Source organism: Clarias gariepinus, chromosome 12 (genome assembly GCF_024256425.1).
Source record: "Clarias gariepinus isolate MV-2021 ecotype Netherlands chromosome 12, CGAR_prim_01v2, whole genome shotgun sequence".
Classification (NCBI taxonomy): domain Eukaryota; kingdom Metazoa; phylum Chordata; class Actinopteri; order Siluriformes; family Clariidae; genus Clarias; species Clarias gariepinus.
The window spans coordinates 24,698,733-24,719,242 of record NC_071111.1 but is presented as its reverse complement, the minus strand read 5'-3'; the positions used below and the strand labels follow the sequence as shown (position 1 = coordinate 24,719,242).

The 20,510-nt window shown below is 40.4% G+C and overlaps 1 protein-coding gene across 1 annotated transcript in view; it reads right to left on the bottom strand.

Moving 5' to 3' along the window:
• LOC128533806 (NACHT, LRR and PYD domains-containing protein 12-like) overlaps positions 1-20,510 on the bottom strand; it is a 605,307-nt gene that overhangs the window by 492,124 nt on the left and 92,673 nt on the right. Inside the window, exons 10-11 of the mRNA XM_053508060.1 lie at positions 3,544-3,717; positions 1,496-1,669 (exon numbers count right to left, since the gene is read on the bottom strand). Coding sequence (XP_053364035.1) covers positions 1,496-1,669; positions 3,544-3,717 — 348 coding nt within the window. The remainder of the gene's footprint in view (positions 1-1,495; positions 1,670-3,543; positions 3,718-20,510) is intronic.

The following is a 20,510-nucleotide window of genomic DNA, read 5'->3' as shown; positions in this document are numbered from 1 at the left end:
TTGTGGCGTGGGTGGGGTTTGAGTAACAACCATCATGCTTTGCGGGAGGGATTGTTATGTGTTCACCGTGTTGGGGAAAGGTGTTTGGGGTAGTGGTTTCGGTGTGTGTGTGGGTAGATGACTGTTTTAATTAGTGTGGATGTGTCTTTATGGAGGTTGAAAAACGCTACAATATTATTAAAAGACTCTTTTGTTTAACACAACCCTCTGCACCTATGCCTGCTCTTTGTGCCCACGGCAGCAACAACGGCCAATAACACCCGGAACGTGTCAGCCTTCACGTGAATTTTTAAATAAAACAGTGATAACACTTCTAACCTGTTAATGACATATTTATTGGGACTAAACCAAGATGTACAAAATAATGATAAATTACTTATCATTACAACAATAATTTAAACCATTTATTGCTCACCACAGAGTCTGTAGTTTGTAATGTTCATCATCCTTAAGAGCTGAGAGCAGCTTCTTTTTTGAGTCTCCTATGTTATTCTCAGACAGATTCAGTTCTCTCAGGTGTGAGGGGTTTGATCTCAGAGCTGAAGTCAGAGCAGCACAGCCTTCATTTGAGACACCACAATCCCACAACCTGTAGAAAGACACCATGACACACTCATCACTAGATCTTTATCTATATTTAAGTCTTATTTTAAAACTGATTAGTTTGAAAAATTATGCTATTATTTGGTATATGCTGTAACAATGTAAATTAAAATAATCATACTGAGTCTTATATTTTGTTCCTCTTTCCTTGTGTGTATATTTACAGTATATTGCTGCATGGCCAAAAAAGTAAAGGTCTAAAAACATGCTGAAAAAATAAATCATTAATTTAAAGATATAATGTAAAGTATAAATCATTACATTTAAAAAGACTTAATATTCATGTCTCTGTGTCACTCTTAACACATCTGATCCTGTTCTCACCTTCAGCTCTGTGTTGAGTGTATTTGAGTCAGTGAGTTTATTTATAAGTATTCTTTAATTCTAACAGAATGTAAAATAAAACATGATGTAAGAGCTTAGTAAAAGAAAGACTGTATGGTTTAAATGCTGCTTCTATGATGCAGATCTGGCAACCCTGTTATAGATGGAGACGAATGTTCAGTAACAAAATAAACAATATTTCAGTTTTTAGACCAATAAAATTTCTCATTTGCATTTCCCTGCTGCTTTTAAACCCTACAGCTCACACACAGTGCACTTAGTTTGTGTCCCAGGTGCAGTTTGTGTGATTAGTTACAGTGTTTTAGTAAATTTCACAGTCATTTCAGACACACTGCAGTCACATCAAGTCATGTTTTGCTCTGCAGCTTCTCACATACGTACATCTGACCCAAAGACTCTGTGACAAATCATCAGTGTGCAGTGAAAAGAAACAATCTTCCTCCTCAGGACATTGATGATCAACCTAAAACTTCTGCTTCAGTCTCACTATTAGAGAATGTGTCTTACTGAGGAGCAGGTCATGTGACTCTCAGAGAGATGATCTTACCCCAGTATCTCCAGTTTACAGTCAGGATTCTCCAGTACAGCACAGAGTCCCTTCACTCCTGAGTCTCCTACTTTATTATTAGTCAGATCCAGTTCTCTCAGGTGTGAGGGGTTTGATCTCAGAGCTGAAGTCAGAGCAGCACAGCCTTCATCTGAGACACCACACTTATACAACCTATAGGGAGACACAATGACACACTCTTCATCACCAGATTTTAGTCTTAATTTAAAGATGTGTTTGTAAAATGTCATGATTCGGAATGACCTCACCTGTTTTTTTCTAATTAAAAAAGTAATTAAAAATTATCATACCAAGTCATATATTTAGTTTTTTTCAGTAGATGTGTGTATATTTACAGTATATTGCTGCATGATCAAAAAAGTAAAAGTGAAAAACATGGTGGAAAAAAATAATGAATTAAAAGTTAAGGAAAAAAAAAATCTACAAATTGGATACATCAGGTTTTACAGGTTAAAATGTAAAATTTACAGTGAATTAAAATTCTACAGAAAGACTGATATGAAAAGAAAGAACCAAATGTGCTGAGGGTTTTATGCATTTCAAGAAAGATCACCAAAAAAGTGTGAAAATTAATCTGATTACATATTCTGCCTAATTTACAAAAATTTGTCAGAATAACAGTTGTCAGTTTTACACATTATTTTGTCCTCCTCATAGAAGCAGGTGTAAATTAGCACAGTCTTGTTGGAGTGGTTGCTACTGTAGGTCCCTGGTTTTAATGAGGAATTGCTCTACAGTACTTCTGGAGTAATATCCTTGGCTGTGGATTTGAGTTTGGGGATTTTTTACATACATTATTTTAATCATATCTCCACAGAGCTTGTCGAGTTAATGTCACTCTGGACATCATTTACATGTCGGCACAATATTTTGTGGATACGGTGCTCTTCGTCTATTAGAAATTGCAAAGTACAAAGATGAATTTTGGTAAATAACGTCACTATGCCAGGACAAAACTGCTACATCAAAAACTACCATAGCAGGTCACATGATCATTTAGAAAACAAAATTTAAATTAACCATGGGAGTTCTCGAGTAATATATTTGGCTGTGGACTGGAGTTTGGAGATTTTTACATAATTCTCTTAATTGTATCTTGTGGATTTAAGGTTTTCTCATTTGTCTCTCTATTATATGTTAATGGCTTTAGTTTCTTGTGTATGTGAGACACAGGGCACCTGGCCAAAAGCTTAAATATGCTCTCTTTAAGTTTAATCTGACTGCTCTTACAGTCTGCCAGTTTGTGAATTAGTAGAACTTGCACCCAGCTATGGCAGAATTGTTCATGAGCTTCCAGTGACTTTTTTTTTTTTGAATTTTTAAACTTTTGTAAAGTGAGGCAAAATATGAGCCTAAATTGGAGTATTTTCAGGAAGATGCGTCCACCCGCCCACTGAACCTACTAAGTCTAAAAATGAATAAGCTAGAGCACATCTATGCTTTAGTGAAAGTTTGGTAAGATATACATGACTGGTTTAGGAGGATATCACTGCTTGATACTGGCATTTAACTTTTCCCAGTAAGTTTCTTTCTTTAGGGTTACTCTTCTTCATCTCGAAATAACACACCATGTCACAAATATAAGAACAATAACATCTGGCAACCCTGTTTATAGCAGCTAGATGGAGACGAATATTCACTGACAAAATAAACATTATTTCAGCTTTAAGACCAATAAAATGTTTTTCATTTGCATTTCCCTGCTGCTTTTAAACCCTAAAGCTCACACACAGGGCATTTAGTTTGTGTCCCAGGTGCAGTTTGTGTGATTAGTTAGTGTTTTAGTAAATTTCACAGTAATTTCAGACACACTGCAGTCACATCAAGTCATGTTTTGCTCTGCAGCTTCTCACATACGTACATCTAACCCAAAGACTCTGTGACAAATCATCAGTGTGCAGTGAAAAGAAACAATCTTCCTCCTCAGGACATTGATGATCAACCTAAAACTTTTGCTTCAGTCTCACTATTAGAGAATGTGTCTTACTGAGGAGCAGGTCATGTGACTCTCAGAGAGATGGTCTTACCTCAGTGTCTCCAGTTTACAGTGAGGATTCTCCAGTACAGCACAGAGACACTTCACTCCTGAGTCTCCTAGTTTATTACAGGACAGATCCAGTTCTCTCAGGTGTGAGGGGTTTAATATCAGAGCTGAAGTCAGAGCAGCACAGCCTTCATCCGAGACACCACACTTATACAACCTGTAGTGTAAGTACAACAGAATGACACAACACAATGACACACTCTTCATTACCAGATTTGAATGACATCATGTGTGTTGGACTGCTGAAAGTTCAAGTAACTGAAGTTGTCTAAGTTAACCTAGAGTCCAGTTCAGCACAGGGATGACTCAGCAGGTGCAGAGGGCATAGGGGGGTCTGGATCACTGAGAGCTTAGGAGCAGCATGTGTAGATCCAAACCTGGATGCCTTATGATCCTTACAGAGCTGGCATTTGTCTACTGGAGCTGGCACAATCTCTAGATGCCTCGAAATTAATGAGGAATTATTCTACTTTTCAAGTAATATCTTTGGCTGTGGATTGGAGTTTGGAGATTTTTTACATACATTATTTAATTATATCTGTACAGAGCTTGTAGAGTTAATGTCACTCTTCACATTATTTACTACCATACAGATGTCGCCATTGAAAACGCACGTTTCGAGAAAAGGGATCCCGCGACTTGCCGCGGCTTTGCGCGGCAAGCTGTGAAAATGCCCTTCATTACCTGTAGGGGGCAGTCGTGTTTCAGTCTGAAGTATTGTGTGTCTACTGAAGCCGAAAATGTGTTCTCTCTCTTAGGCACCTATTGACAGCAAGCAACGGAGCTCATAAACGTGTCGAGCTCAAACTGTAAATACTAATATGTATTTATTCTTCATTTTCTTTTCTCCTTCAATGATGATACTTCTTCGACTGCGCTTTCTTTAATCAGTCTTATAATTATTTTTAGTAGTAGTGCTCCGAATTTATTATTGGTATTATTCTTATTATTATTTTAATGCACCCGCGCGTGTGTGCAAAAAGACTACAATGATGTATGATATGTTAGCTGTACGTGCATGTTATTCACAAGTTCTGACGCGTGTCTTTTGTTACACAGTGTCACTGACGACTCCAGACGTTTCGTTGATTTCTTTGTCTCTTGTTTATTTTTAACATCAAAGTACAACGGTTGTTACAGTTTCTTGCATAAATCCACTGTAGTCACGACAATTCGCTTGCTATGTTCTGTAGCTTCGATAGATTACAGTTACGACAACTCTACAAATTTTACTGTATTCCTTTTAGCTTACTGTCTCACGGTCAAAAGCTTGTGTGCTCCACACCTTTCTGTATCCTTCCACGTCTTAACAACAACTAACAACTAACGTGCGTGATAGACATGAAACTACATAACTGTGAGATGATGTCACAGAACAACTCATGAAATGATGTCACATACAAATTATGAGTATGATACTTAATGCTTAACTAATAAACTGAAATAAGATAAACATAACAACAGATCACAAGAATATAATATGGCCCTTACATTAGCCTAAAACAATTGTTTTATTGTTTTTATGTGCTTTACATATACAATCTTGTGCAAAGTGAAAGTGAGTTGCGCATGCGGCTTTTTGATCAAAAGTCTGATAAACGTGTGCGCAGATATGAGCAGATTTATCAATAAAACTACAGACATAAAATGAAAAAAAATATATATATGTACTACTCTCTGAATACAACGCGACAGCACACAGAATCCCTGGGCTTTGACTGCACTTCATTCGTTAGTACTGTAGTAGTACACACAAAAAAAAAATGCTGGGTTTCTGTAAACACATCGTTCGGTTGTTTATGCTGGGTCAAAATTCTGTGTTATTTCGGGTACTTTAATCACACTGTTGGGTTGCTTTTGCTATGAATACTAAAAGTGTTGCATGATTAAACTCAATGAAAAAAAAACGAAAAAAGAAACTTCTCCGTTTTGTCCCTAGACCTTTGTGTTTATGCAGTAAACCCATGGGTGAACACGATGATTTAAGAATTTAATTAAACACGAATTTAAGTGCCATTTTAATTCAAATCCAACATTTTAATGGTTAGTGACCGGTGCAAGGGCGTCAACTCACACGTTCTGCGATATTCCATTGTCCAAGTGTTACTGTGCATGCTTTGCAATGTCAAACACATTCAAATGCAAATAATACCCCTTCTCAGGTGTGAATAAGTTCCCTTTTAAAGGCTACACTCGATGCTGCGTGAAAACGCTATGGAAACATCTTGTCATGTTGCCGGTTGTGAAGCATGTGTGTACCAAACACGCAAAATTTTTGGCTTTTATAACCTCGGTCAGGTGACATCATCTGATAGGACGCACCTGCAGGTTATAAATAGGAGTGAACCGGAAACATTCCTCAGATTCTTGTCTTCGCCTAGTTGTGAGCGTGTGTGTCTAACCAGCAAAAGTAAGTGTCTAACTCACCGATAATGGCAGAGTTTAAACGAGATGTCCCTGCGTGTGTATAATCCATATCGGAGGGCGATCTCTACACTTTACTGCTTCAATTAAGTGCTACGCGCGCGCCTCGCATTCCTGGGGCTTAAACTCGTGCATCCGGCAGAGCAGTAAGAGACGGATTTAAAACTCCTTTCTTTCGCGTTCTCATCGGATCGGGAAATCCCTCTGTCCGCTCTCAAGCGCGCGCTGCGCTTCTTGTGAATGGGCAAGGATAAACATCCTCTCTTGCTTCCGCGGAGATGGTAATAGCCTCTAAGCACTTAAAAATAAATAAATAAAAACATAGACGGCAGGTTCTGTCGGGTGGCCGGGGGCGGAGCCTCAACGGCCACCCGACAGTCTCTCCCCTTTTCTTAGCAATCTCCATATGAGTTAACCCTTTCATGGAGTAAGCTGTATTCATCCCGTGTTTTCCTGCCATCAACTTATTTATTTATTTAAATATAATTGAGGTAGAAACGCGGAGTTATATGATGACACCCAGATAGAAGAGACGCTTCCAGGCTATCTCTCTTCTGGGACATCATCCTTCCTGAAAAGCTATTACTTCCTTTCAAGCTGTGTAGACTTTGTATCTTCCCTGGAGGGAAAAGCTTTTCAGGCAGCAGGTCAGGTTGGCGCATTGCACACCATGGCGGTTTTGCACGCCTACCAGGCTGACCTGCTGAGAGACTTGAGTACTGGCGGGGCTCTGCAAGGTAAGGCGTATTGGATTTACGCCGGGCCACAGACTTGTCTCTTCGTGCAACAAAGCAGACGGCTTGTGCTATCAGCCGTTTTATGGCTGCTATGGTCTCCGCGGAGAGGCACTTGTGGTTGAATCTCAGGGGCATTAAGGAGAAGGATCGTGTATTCCTCCTCGATGCCTCATCTCGCCTCCCGGCCTACTTGGCGATGTCGTTAACTCGGTCGCCACTAGGTTCATGGGGTGAAGTTATATAACAAGCCTTCGGGAAATTCCCACCCCGCCTTGCTCAAGAGTCAGGACTGTCGGCCACCCAGTCTCGACTGGGTCTGACTGTTGCGAGGCATGAAACACACAAGGAGAGTGTTTTTGAGCTGGGCACCCCCTCGCAAGATTGGGGTGCGTCACGCAATCCGCCTCAAAAGAGGTCAGACTGGCATATTGTCTTCACAAAGAAGCCCTGAGGTTCATGTGCCCAGGACCGTGGGGGGTGGCCCCCCAATGGGGAGAGGCACGCAGAATTCCTTTTAAAGAATGAAGTGTTCTCCCTGGCACCCCCAGGAGGTTGGTGTTTTTGCTCCGCCACCACTGGTGTTTCGGGCAACTCCAGTTTCCAATAAAATGTTAGTTCTTCGGGTTTTTCCTGCCGTGTTTTAGGATGCCGAACATCTAACATCCCCCCGTTTAACCAAGCCGCTAAGCTTTGCCCCTTTCTGAGAAACTGGCAGCGTGGAAGCTACTGCCAAGTATATCTCCTTGGGCACTAAGCACTGTACAGAGAAACTACAGGATTCAGTTCTCACATCACCCTCCGCATTTCAATGGCGTGGTCTCCACTTCCATGAAACCGGAAAGTGCAAGAGGAACGGGGGCTGCGTCCAATTTTTTAGATTTTGCGGGCTTTCTAAAAATAAATCAATGGAAATATTGCCACAACACAGGAGGTTCCTGAGGTTCGCTTTCGGGGGCGAAGCTTACCAGTATCGGGTCCTTCCATTTGGTCTAGCTTTTTTACCCGCACATACACAAAATACATGGATGTAGTTCTGGCTCTTACGACTCCAGAGCATCCATATTGAATTACATGACTGGCTGGCCCAGTCTCAGTAGCTAGCGCTTCGACATCAGCATGTCGTTCTAGCCAATCTTTGTTTCCTAGGATTGAGATCCAATGCCATGAAAGCATGCTCTTTCCTGTTTAGAGGACAATATTTTTGGGTGTCACTTGGAATTTGAGCATAAGCGGGCACAGCTGTCTCCCGCTCGTGTCGAATCCATTCTCAACACCGTTAAGGAATTCAAGCTAGACCAGAAAGTGGCCATCACTTTCAGAGATCTTAGCTCTCATGGCAGCTGTATCCACGGTGACACCTTTGGACCTTTTGCACATGAGAGCATTTCAGTTGTGGCTAAGAACCAGGAGATTTTACTCTAGGGCCAATCCCCAATAAGGGCTACGCGCCAGGTGCTTCGTACCCTTCCTATGTGGTTCAGACCCCGGTTTCTGACTCTGGGTCCCACTCTAAGTTCGTCTTGTCGTCGCAGATGCTAACGACAGACGCTTCCCTCATGGGCTGGTGTGCGGCCTTAAATGACCGTCCAGCCCAAGGGAGCTGGAGAGGCCATCTTTTTGCGCGGCACATCAATTGCCTCAAAATCATGGCTTTATTTTAGGCCCTTAAGCACTTCCTCCAGCAGTTGAGACTACCATGTCCTAGTGCGGGTGGACAACACTATGGCAGTCTCATATATTAATCGCCAGGGCGGACTGTGCTCGCACCACTAAATAGGTAGCGCATCAGATTCCTGTCCCTCAGCACGATTTACATTCTGGGAAAATTTCATGTAGCGTAGGTGGACCTCTTTGCCTCGCAAGATCAGCAAATGTCCCCTTTACTACTCTCTGACTCTAAGTCAAGCTGGTCTTCCAGCCAGCGTAATTAAGACTATTCTAAGTACTAGGACTGCCTCCCCTCAAATAGAATGTATTTGAAAGTTGGTGCATGACGAAGCAGGTAGACCCAGTCCACTGCCGAATTGTTTCAGTGCTGGAGTTTCTGCAGAAAAATTTGTCCTCTGGCTTGTGCCCCTTGTTGAACCACTAGAGTCAGCGCCTCAGGTTTCTGACCCTTAATATGTTTTTTCTAAATGGTGTTACCTCTCTAAGAGGATCGGACAGCTATTGCCCTCTCCTATGAGGCGCGTGGGCTCACTTCGCCTCTAGGAATCAGAGCTCATTCAACCAGGGGAATCGCCTCATCAATTGCACTAGCAAGAGGTATTCCTTTGCAGCAAGTCTGTGATGCGAAAGGTTGGTCCTCTCTGCACACATTTGCCAATATGCATCCTATTGTTTTGAAGCCTTCTGTCCTCTGCCTTTACAGCTTCGGAGCAGGAGAGACTTCACTTACTGTGTCCAATACGTGCTCTTCAGATTTACGTCCACCACATTAGCTAGTGGCGTAAGTCAAAGCAGCTTTTACATGGTCTGGGGCTGCAACGTGGGGTGGGCCCCACTACACTGGGCTATTGCCCTTTCCTATGAGGCGCATGGGCTCACTTCGCCTCCAGGAATCAGGGCTCCTTCAACCAGGGGGATCGCCTCATCTATTGCATTAGCAAGAGGTATTGCCCTGCAGCAAGTGTGTGACACGGAGGGTTGTCCTCTCCGCACACATTTATTACATTTATACTTTGGATGTTCATGCTACTCCGGGCCCACGGGTCCTCGAGTCAGCTACCCAGACATAGTTCTGAGACCTTCTCGGCCTTGTGCGCACACACTACACAACCTTGGAGTCCAGACACTTGCAGTGCGGCGGCGTTGGCACTCTCGTTCCCATAGCGTTTTTACGCAGCATCGAGTGTAGCCTTTGAAAGGGAACGTCTCGGGTTACTTTGCTGTAACCCTGTTCCCTGAAAAGGTGGGAACGAGATGCTGCGCCCCAATGCCGCAGTGCCTATGTGACCGGACGTCCGTTCAGACAAATTAATCTGAGGATTGTTTCCGGTTCACTCCTATTTATAACCTGCAGGTGCGTCCTATCAGATGACGTCACCTGACCAAGGTTATAAAAGCCAAAAATTTGGCGTGTTTGGTACACACATGCTTCACAACCGGCAACATGACAAGATGTTCCCATAGCGTTTTCACGCAGCATCTCGTTCCCGCCTTTTCAGGGAACAGGGTTACAGCAAAGTAACCCGAGACGTTTCTCCACTGTGCATGGTTTCAGCAAAGTGGAGGATCTTGGATCTTGCTTCGGGCCTCTTCTTAAATTTGTGTAAATCTAAAATCTTCTGGATTCTACATTCTAAAATTGACATTGTTATTGTTTTTAATCTCTGGAATACCAGCCGTGCCTAATTCCGTCATGTCATGTGTCCTCCTCTTTAATTTACTACATAGTCTAAATCAGCCCTCAGCCGCACGCAAAAAATTTTCCAGAGCGCACCGGCAGAAGTTGACTAATGATTGTGAATGCGTCAGGAAAGACAGCAGGCAGACTGACTCTGACCATTTAAAAAAATGTTTGCCATCATTTTCTGACGCGCTCAAGTTCACCAAAAACAATACAGAACAGCGCAGCTCATTTGCTTATTATTGATAGCTTATTTACAAAATCATAAAGTTTTTTTCATTATTGTGAGTGCGCTTAAATAAAAGTCTTATAAAGACTATGTAATCTTATATAGTTTTATTATAGTTTTTGCACATTAATGAGTCCTCATCTATTACATTTTTGAGGACAATGGGTTTTTTAGCCTGTCACGGCGTGCGCCCAAATCAATATCGCTCCTCGCTCACTAGTTAGTCCCCTACAGATATGCGAAGAAGTGGGGCTTAGTTAGAATTAGACACTGATGGTGAGCTATCCTTGCTAATAATCCCACGCTTGCACCCCACGCAAAAAATACTCGGGGTTTTTTGGATTACAGTGGATTTTACTACACGGTGCGAATGCGACGCGCGTGCAACAACCCGAAAGTGCGGCATGCAAGCGGGGCAAATGGAACGTGCTCCAGGGACTTAAAACGTAGCGAGAGATGGGAGGGGCCGGTCCGGCCATCCGCGGAGAGCAGAGTCAGCTCGAGCGGATGGAGGCAGGAGCTGCTGTCCTCGTGGGCCCACGCTGCCACTCTGTCCGCTGCCCACCACTCACCAGGCCGTGCCCGCATGCCAACCAAACCTGAACGTGCACATTTCTTCCTTTCCATCCTCACTCCTTTAACCCTTTTCTTTCCCATTTTTTTACGGAAGACCTCGCCTCGAGTACGTGCTTCATGGTGCCGCCCGTCCACTTAGAGTCAATACCGTTACACGGCCCAAATGTAGTCAACAATAGGCCTATATATTAAATGTTTTATTCTTGTTTTAATGTTATTTGGAAGTAAACTAAATAGTAATAGCTAAAAAAGTAAAATTAATAGTTAAAATATTAACAAGGGGAATGTTTGATGTCATGTGGGCATTATAAGATTTGTACTGAAAACTTCTAAAGTGGCAGCTGGCAAGCCTAAAAATAGACGCAGGTTAATTTTTTTTTAATAGTCTAAATAAAAATTCTTCTTTTTAATTTTCCATTAAACCGCACCAAAAACGTTTTTCCGAGCGCGGAATAAATAATATATAATATAATATAATATATAAATATAACTAAATAATATTTATGCAGTAAGGGCCTCTTATTCCTATTATTCCTGGGTTGTCGCCCCCTCCCCAGATGTGAATCATCTGTTCTCACCTATACATTCAGAGAACCTGAAATGGACCTCTCCACACTTTAAAAACCTCTTGAATCTGAGGCTCTTCTGGAGACTTTCAGTGATTTAAATTTGCGTAATTTTTATCTTCTGGATTCTAGATTCTAAAGTTGACATTGTTACCGTTTTTATCCCAAAAATGGAAGAAATTAAGATTTTTCGTATGATAGCATAAATTGCATTGTTTTTAATCACTCTATACACAATAAAATTCTTTGGTATTTTTATAAAAAAAATAAAAACGGGTTCTTGGTTTATTAATCCTCGTGCCTGGTTTAGGTTTAGGATTCAGTGCGCACCGTTTGTACATCTGTTATTTTAAATATATCATAACACTCAGAAAGACATTTTATTTGGGGTTAAGTGACTGATGTGCCTGACATTTTTCAGCAGATCCTCTGTTTCACTACATAATGCTTGACTTTTCATGAGTATGTAAGACCTCTTGACACCTCACACACACACAGCAGACCAAATCATTAGCACGTCCCTCCCCCAAACAGTGCAGCCATTTACTTTTTTTTCCATTTACTTACATCTGAACTGAGTTGTTTACATAAGTATATATATATATATATATATATATATATATATATATATATACAGTGGTGTGAAAAACTATTTGCCCCCTTCCTGATTTCTTATTCTTTTGCATGTTTGTCACACTTAAATGTTTCTGATCATCAAACACATTTAACTATTAGTCAAAGATAACACAAGTAAACACAAAATGCAGTTTTTAAATGATGGTTTTTATTATTTAGGGAGAAAAAAAATCCAAACTTACATGGCCCTGTGTGAAAAAGTAATTGCCCCCTGAACCTAATAACTGATTGGGCCACCCTTAGCAGCAATAACTGCAATCAAGTGTTTGCGATAACTTGCAACGAGTCTTTTACAGAGCTCTGGAGGAATTTTGGCCCACTCATCTTTGCAGAATTGTTGTAATTCAGCTTTATTTGAGGGTTTTCTAGCATGAACCGCCTTTTTAAGGTCATGCCACAACATCTCAATAGGATTCAGGTCAGGACTTTGACTGGGCCACTCCAAAGTCTTCATTTTGTTTTTCTTCAGCCATTCAGAGGTGGATTTGCTGGTGTGTTTTGGGTCATTGTCCTGCTGCAGCACCCAAGATCGCTTCAGCTTGAGTTGACGAACAGATGGCCGGACATTCTCCTTCAGGATTTTTTGGTAGACAGTAGAATTCATGGTTCCATCTATCACAGCAAGCCTTCCAGGTCCTGAAGCAGCAAAACAACCCCAGACCATCACACTACCACCCCCATATTTTACTGTTGGTATGGTGTTCTTTTTCTGAAATGCTGTGTTACTTTTACGCCAGATGTAACGGGACACGCACCTTCCAAAAAGTTCAACTTTTGTCTCGTCGGTCCACAAGGTATTTTCCCAAAAGTCTTGGCAATCATTGAGATGTTTTTTAGCAAAATTGAGACGAGCCTTGATGTTCTTTTTGCTTAAGTGGTTTGTGCCTTGGAAATCTGCCATGCAGGCCGTTTTTGCCCAGTCTCTTTCTTTTGGTGGAGTCGTGAACACTGACCTTAATTGAGGCAAGTGAGGCCTGCAGTTCTTTAGTTGTTGTCCTGGGGTCTTTTGTGGCCTCTCGGATGAGTTGTCTCTGCGCTCTTGGGGTAATTTTGGTCGGCTGGCCACTCCTGGGAAGGTTCACCACTGTTCCATGTGTTTGCCATTTGTGGATGATGGCTCTCACTGTGGTTCGCTGGAGTCCCAAGGCTTTGGAAATGGCTTTATAACCTTTACCAGCCTGATAGATCTCAATTACTTTTGTTCTCATTTTTTTCTGAATTTCTTTGGATCTTGGCATAATGTCTAGCTTTTGAGGTGCTTTTGGTCTACTTCTCTGTGTCAGGTAGCTCCTATTTAAGTGATTTTTTGATTGAAACAGGTGTGGCAGTAATCAGGCCTGGGGGTGACTACAGAAATTGAACTTTTAACTGTGATAAACCACAGTTAAGTTATTTTTTAACAAGGGGGGGCAATTACTTTTTCACACAGGGCCATGTAGATTTGGAGTTTTTTTTCTCCCTTAATAACATAATCTTCATTTAAAAACTGCATTTTGTGTTCAATTATGTTATCTTTGACTAATAGTTAACGGTTTTTGATGAGCAGAAACATTTAAGTGTGACAAACATGCAAAAGAATAAGAAATCAGGAAGGGGGCAAATAGTTTTTCACACCACTGTATATATAATTTATGTCTTTATGGGATTCTGGAAACTTAATAAAAAACTAAAGATGTTCTCGGGGCTAACTGTATGCCCTTACCGAGGATTTATTGGAAAAGAGAGTTTGTGCTCTGTGCGCTTTAAACCGAGAGCGCGCACTAAACAGTTTATGCGCGGCACTGCCCCTCGCAAGCGGTGTCGTTACTGTACATACATATCCACAAATACTTTAACAACATACACTTATCATAAAATTGCATTTAATATGAATGTTACATATGAGACGCGCGCACAAACACATACTTATATAATATATTCAGATACAAACACATACTGTATACACATAAAAACATAATATAATCAGTAAATTTGTGAATTACACTCAAAGTAATTATGAATTCTGATTTGATTGGTACTATTAAACATTTTATTTCTATATAGGCCAATTCTATGTTTTGCTGGCGAAATACATTTTAGGCAGAGATGTCTGCTCGGTCTTGTTAAATAGTTTTAAACCCCTCAATTCTGCCAATTCCCCTTGCCAATATTTAACGTTTTAAATAAGACATGTTGGCATATTCACGAATCCGGACATTCGCATAGTTAACACTATCAGATAGCCTACTATCAGGAAATTAAATTAGCCTATAATTTCAATACCATTTAAACCGAGGCATTGCGATGTCTTTCATTATTTTGTCCCTGTTAAGACATCACAAAAACTATATAAAAAACTTTTAAAGCACGAATTTGGGCATCTCATTTTATCATTATGAAAATAACATGAAGCACATATGAACACGTTCATTATGAAATATCTGTTGTAAAACAAAATAAAATTCATGTTTGCTTCAGCATTCATAAAGTCCTTCCATGCGCCATCTGGCAGATGTTAAGTGAAGCACAAAACATTTATTTTAAATTCCAGAATGTTGCCTCCGGCAAGTCGCGGCACGCCACGCGCTAAATTGCGGCATCTCTCGGGAAAACACAGGATTTAAGGTTGTCTGATTTGTCTCTCTATGATTTAAATGTTAATGACTTTAGTTATTTTGATTTGTGGGACATATGTAAAACACAGGGCACCTGGCCAAAAGCTTAAATATGCTTTCTTTGCTGATAATAAACAGAGAACTTCAGACACACCATGTGTGTGTTCGTCCCTCTCTCCCGGTTTGGGAGCTTTAAAAAGTTTTTTTCCCCGAGACATTGTAAAAGTCCATGTTTTTGAGGTTGTTACAGTTTAAAAAGTGACCAGTGTGTTCTTCCAAGTTTGGTGTAAGTGTGAACTTCTTATTCTTCATCTGGTTCTTCTTGAAATTCCGAAATTTAAGTTTTCTGAAATCTGGCACAGCTTGTCCTAAAAAGTTAGTCTCTTTACAGGTAAATTTGGTGCAAATATACATATAAGGATGAAAGTGTACTTTTCAGAATGTGCTCTAACTTTTAATAATCTATCTTTGATCATTTCTTCTACTTTATAGGATATTGGAATAAAATCATGTTTCATTCCACTCTTAATAACCAACCTGACACATTTTTGTTGTTGCTGTGTGTTTTTTGTACACTTAAAAATGGAAGTTGGCTACCTGTTACATGTACTAAAATGTAATATGTGTAAAATGACACATCTTCCTCAGAATACTTCAATATAGACTCATATTTTCCTTACTTTACAAGAGTTCTCTTGCTAGAATTTTATCCTTGATGAAGGGGGGCATATTAGACAGGGTAAGTACACTGCAGTGAGACCCTGATATGTCTATGTCTTTTACCACCAGCTCTGTCGCCTTTTCCACAGTGCTTAAGAAAAACACCACAGCGCAGTTAATCCTGGACACGGCTAGGACATGCTCATGTCCAACCACTTCTGCCGTAGCCAGACTGCCAGTCCTCCATACTCGCGCCGCACACAATTTTAATTCCGTGCCAGCAGGTAAGGATGTCAAAAGTTTTGGAGCTCGCGGACTCCATGCTCTCCAGCAAACACGGTCTAATGTTATTAAGAAGATAAAATAATAATAATAATAATAATAATAAGACATTATAGCTTAGTGAATGTGAGTTTGTCAGGATGCAATTAACCCTTTTCAAACTAGATAGTGTTACTGAAAAGAGAAGAGAAAAGAAGGGCAGTGCATGTGCTTGTGCATCTGGTGGTTGTGGGGTTGGAAGAGGTGACACTATTCATTGGATAAAATACCTTGAATTACAAGCATAATTTGTTCCAGAAGCAGGCTTATATTCCAAAACGCTCGTAAATCAAAGCAAATTTTCCCATGAGAAATGATGAAAACTCAAATGATTTGTTTGACAGCCCAATAAATAAAACATAAAAATAATTGATGCAAAATATAAAGTGAAAGTAAAACAAATTAGCCTGCATTTTACCTTTAAAAAAAAAAAAAAATAAATCCTGACAGATAAGTGTTTCCATTTATGCACGCAGGCGCTGTGAGTGTATATGTGTGAAGCAGAGAGTGGTTGCATCACACACACACAGACACACAGTAAAGGCGAATGAGAAAGAGAGAGAGCACGGTGTCAAATTATGCGCGCACACACATAACAACAGGCTGATGGAGAAAATGGATTTTTATCCTCTCTAATGAGACTTTCATTTGCTTTACAAGCATGCACACGTGTGTTATAAAAAACAGTACACGTGCGCTGTACACACGCGCTTTCAAACACGAAATAAAATATGTTTTAGGCGCACACACATGGTCGCAGTGTTATAGTAAACAGTACATACGTATGTTGATTAAACCAGTGAGTGTGAACTCCTCTCATACACAAACCTATTGGTCCTGTTCTTAACTTCTTCTGTGTTACTTGAGTGTATTCGAGTCAGTGAGTTTATTTATAGATATTCTTTATTTTTGAAAAAAATGTGAAATAATTAAAAGACTATTTAGGAGCTCAGTAAAAGAACTATTAAGAAAGACTGCATGGTTTTAATCTTGCATCTATGATGCAGATCTGGCAACCCTGTTTATAGCAGCTAGATGGAGACATTTTTGTTTTGACCCGCATCTTTAATCAGCCATATTACTCTCAAAACAATTATTTATCATCCATTTTTTCCTTACCTCTTGGTTACCTTGTTAAGCTTCCTTGTCCATTAAAAGAATGTTTTTAATATTTTTGCTGTGACCTCATGAGCTTTTACTTTTAGTTGTGGCTACTCGTAGTAACTCTTTTACATATGTGTCAGTAAAAACAGAGCGTTGCTTTGATTTCACTTGTTCCAGTGTTGAAAAAAGTGATTCACAGATGTAAGTTGACCCAAACATTGACAGTAGTTTGAGTGCAGTCTGATTCCAGACATTGGAATATCTTTCAACCGGCACAATCTTCCAAAACTCCACGGTTCCTTCCTTTAGAACGCTTTTAAGTCTGTCATCCTCAGAAAGTTCGATCATTTCGAATTGAATCTTTCCTCAAAACTTTTCTCCAGCAGTGTTGCATATTGTGCAGTACTCCCTAAAAATGCATCCTAACAACCTTTCGTCAAACAGAATCTTGACAGTTTTATTGCCCCTTTAGTTGACCTTTGGATGACCCTTAGTAATTTGTGTGTGTGTGTGTGTGTGTGTTGGGGTGGGGGGTGTGTGGGGGGGGGGGTACGCGTTAGCATTGGTTCATTCATTTTATTTCATTTATTTATTTCCTTCACTTCTTTTATTTATTTCATTTATGTACGTATTTACTCATTTATTTAAACATCGTTTCATTCGTTTATTTCATTTATTTAACTTTTTTATTTCATATATGTACGTATTTATTCATTTACTTATTGTAATTGTAATTTGTTCAGTGTGTTTTTTTTTATTTGAAAAATATGCTTAATGTGGGGACTCATTTCAAGGTGTTTGTGTTTAACTATTAAGACGGGGAGATTTATTTATTGCCAATGGGAGAACAGGGAAACGTTTATTTAGTGTAAACAACGTGCATCACTTTGAATGACTGGGGACTATCGAACTTGTTAGTTTTTCAATTTACTTAAAGAGAAGAAGAATAAGCGTTGCCAGAGGGTGAGAGCCCCAAGTCGTTGGCAGGGGGGGGTTTCAAGAAGAAGAAAATAAATGGTCTCGATGATACTGTACGAATAAAACCTTGTTGCAAACATGCGAGCGAGTCTAAGAAAAGAATAATAAGGAGACAAACGCAAGGTCTGCCGGTGAACGGTTTTACCGCGCGAGCTTGTTCGATGATAAACGCGCGCAGCACATGAACAGCGAGGTCTCGTCTGGTGCAAAATGCGCACAGAGTTTGTCAAAAGGGGAGTCAAACAGGTTTCCTCTCGAGCGTTGTGATTGGCTGGATCTGCGCGTGACGAAACCCCGGCTCAGCTTCTTCTGCTTAGTCGCAAAAGGTGTTTATTTTTCAGTGTTCATCCAAATCTGTTGTTTTATCCACATTTTTAGGTAGGACTGAGCTGAGGTGACCGTGTGGAGTGATTAGTAATAATAGAAGAAACAAAAGCTGCTCCGTGAAGCATCAGTTTACTGTGTGCCATGATCATTTTGTCAGGAATGGTGTGCTGAACTGATTCAACAGATCTGTTTAAAGTCCAGCTGGTTTTACATATGCTTATATATACGAGGACCATGTGTTAAAAACCTGGTACCATACTTTGCTTGAAAAGAATACATTTGTTTTCTGTTTGTCATAGCAGGCGTTGTAATGGCACAGGGGTGTTAGTTTACATCCATTATCAGATTGGGATGGAATAAAAGTTTAATCTGAGATTTTTTTATGGGGAGATGAGGCTAATGTTTAATTGCATTGTTTAGAAAATGTTTACGCCAAGTGTGTGTGTGTGTGTGTGTGTGCATATGTGTTATGTCCATGCATGTGTAGCGGATATCATATTTATATAAGACTTTATAACGCCTCTAATCTGAGGTGCTGTTAATTTGTAAGTTTTCAGGCTGATAACTCTAAATAAACTTCTCGTCTGTGGCAGAGGTAGGTTTTGGTCTCGCCCTCCTGGGATGGCCTTCATGAGAGCCAGTTTCATTATGGTGCTTGACGGATTTTGCAAATGCACTTGACAATACTGTTCTTGCAAGAACTATTAAAGAAAGGGTGACCTCTGTGTCTTAAAATAACAACTAACTGTTGTTTTTGTTGTTATTACGTAATTACCTAATTCCATATGTGTTATTTTATAGTTTTGAAATCCTCAGTATTGTTCTAGAATGTAGAAAATAAATCACTAAACAAAAACAAAGAAACTTATGCCTCCGAGTGGCGCAGTGGTAAAGCGCTGGTTCAAACCCCCGGTGATGCTGTTTTCCTCTCCCAGCCGGGCACAGAGAGAGCTAATTGGCCGAGCTCTCTCAGGGGGGAGGGATGAGAGGTACTTGCGCTCCCACATTAATCACGGCTCTACAGCCAATCAGGGGCGTCTGTGAGCTCGCACACATGGAAGGAGTGGCTAGTGCTTTCCTCCGAGTGTGTTACTCCGCCTTTAATGGTGCGTAAGCGAGCAGTTCGAAAAGATGCGGTCGGCTGACGTCACGCGGTTAGGAGGAAACACGTGATAGTCTTCACCCTCCCGACTGAGTGGTAGTAGTAGCCTTAATGTGGGAGCCCCCTAGTGACGGGGAGGAATTGGCTACAACTAATATTGGGGAAAAAATTGAAAAAAAAAAAAAATATATATATATATATATATATATATATATATATATATATAAAAACAAAGAAATTTGCAAGTGACCCCAAACTTTTAAACGGTAGTGTATATGTTTGAACTCCATGGCTAAAATTTTCTATTTTGACTCACAGGTCATTTAGAAGCAAACAAAGGTTTTTTTTTTTCTTTTTTTTATTGATTTGGTTTTTTATTCATTCAGAATAAAAAAAAAAGAGTGGCTTGTGGAATATTTGTTGTCCGGTCTCCTTCAATTCACAACACAGCGCATAGTTTGGGACAAGCCGGTCACAGATGGGGTTGTATTAATATCTCGGTAGGGAAACATTCTCACAGGGATAGGAATACCTTGCAGTTTTAATTTGATGTTTCACTAGACCCTAACATACAGTGGCTTGCAAAAGTATTCGGCCCCCTTGAACTTTTTCACATTTTGTGACATTACAGTCACAAACATGAATCAATTTTATTGGAATTCCACATAAAGGACCAATACAAAGTGGTGTACACGTGAGAAGTGGAACGAAAATCATACATGATTCCAAACATTTTTTACAAATAAATAACTGCAAAGTGGGGTGTGCGTAATTATTCACCCCCCTTTTGAGTGCAGTCAGTTGCCCATAGACATTGCCTGATGAGTGCTAATGACTAAATAGAGTGCACCTGTGTGTAATCTAATGTCAGTAAAAATACAGCTGCTCTGTGACGAGCTCAAAGGTTGTCTAAGAGAATATTGGGAGCAACAACACCATGAAGTCCAAAGAACACACCAGACAGGTCAGGGATAAAATTATTGAGAAATTTAAAGCAGGCTTGGGCTACAAAAAGATTTCCAAAGCCTTGAACATCCCACGGAGCACTGTTCAAGCGATCATTCAGAAATGGAAGGAGTATGGCACAACTGTAGGGGCAAGGATGGGCAAGGATTTCAGTAAACCTTCCAAGACAAGGCCGTCCACCCAAATTTACAGGCCGAACAAGGAGAGCGCTGATCAGAAATGCAGCCAAGAGGCCCATGGTGACTCTGGACGAGCTGCAGAGATCTACAGCTCCGGTGGGGGAATCTGTCCATAGGACAACTATTAGTCGTGCACTGCACAAAGTTGGCCTTTATGGAAGAGTGGCAAGAAGAAAGCCATTGTTAACAGAAAACCATAAGA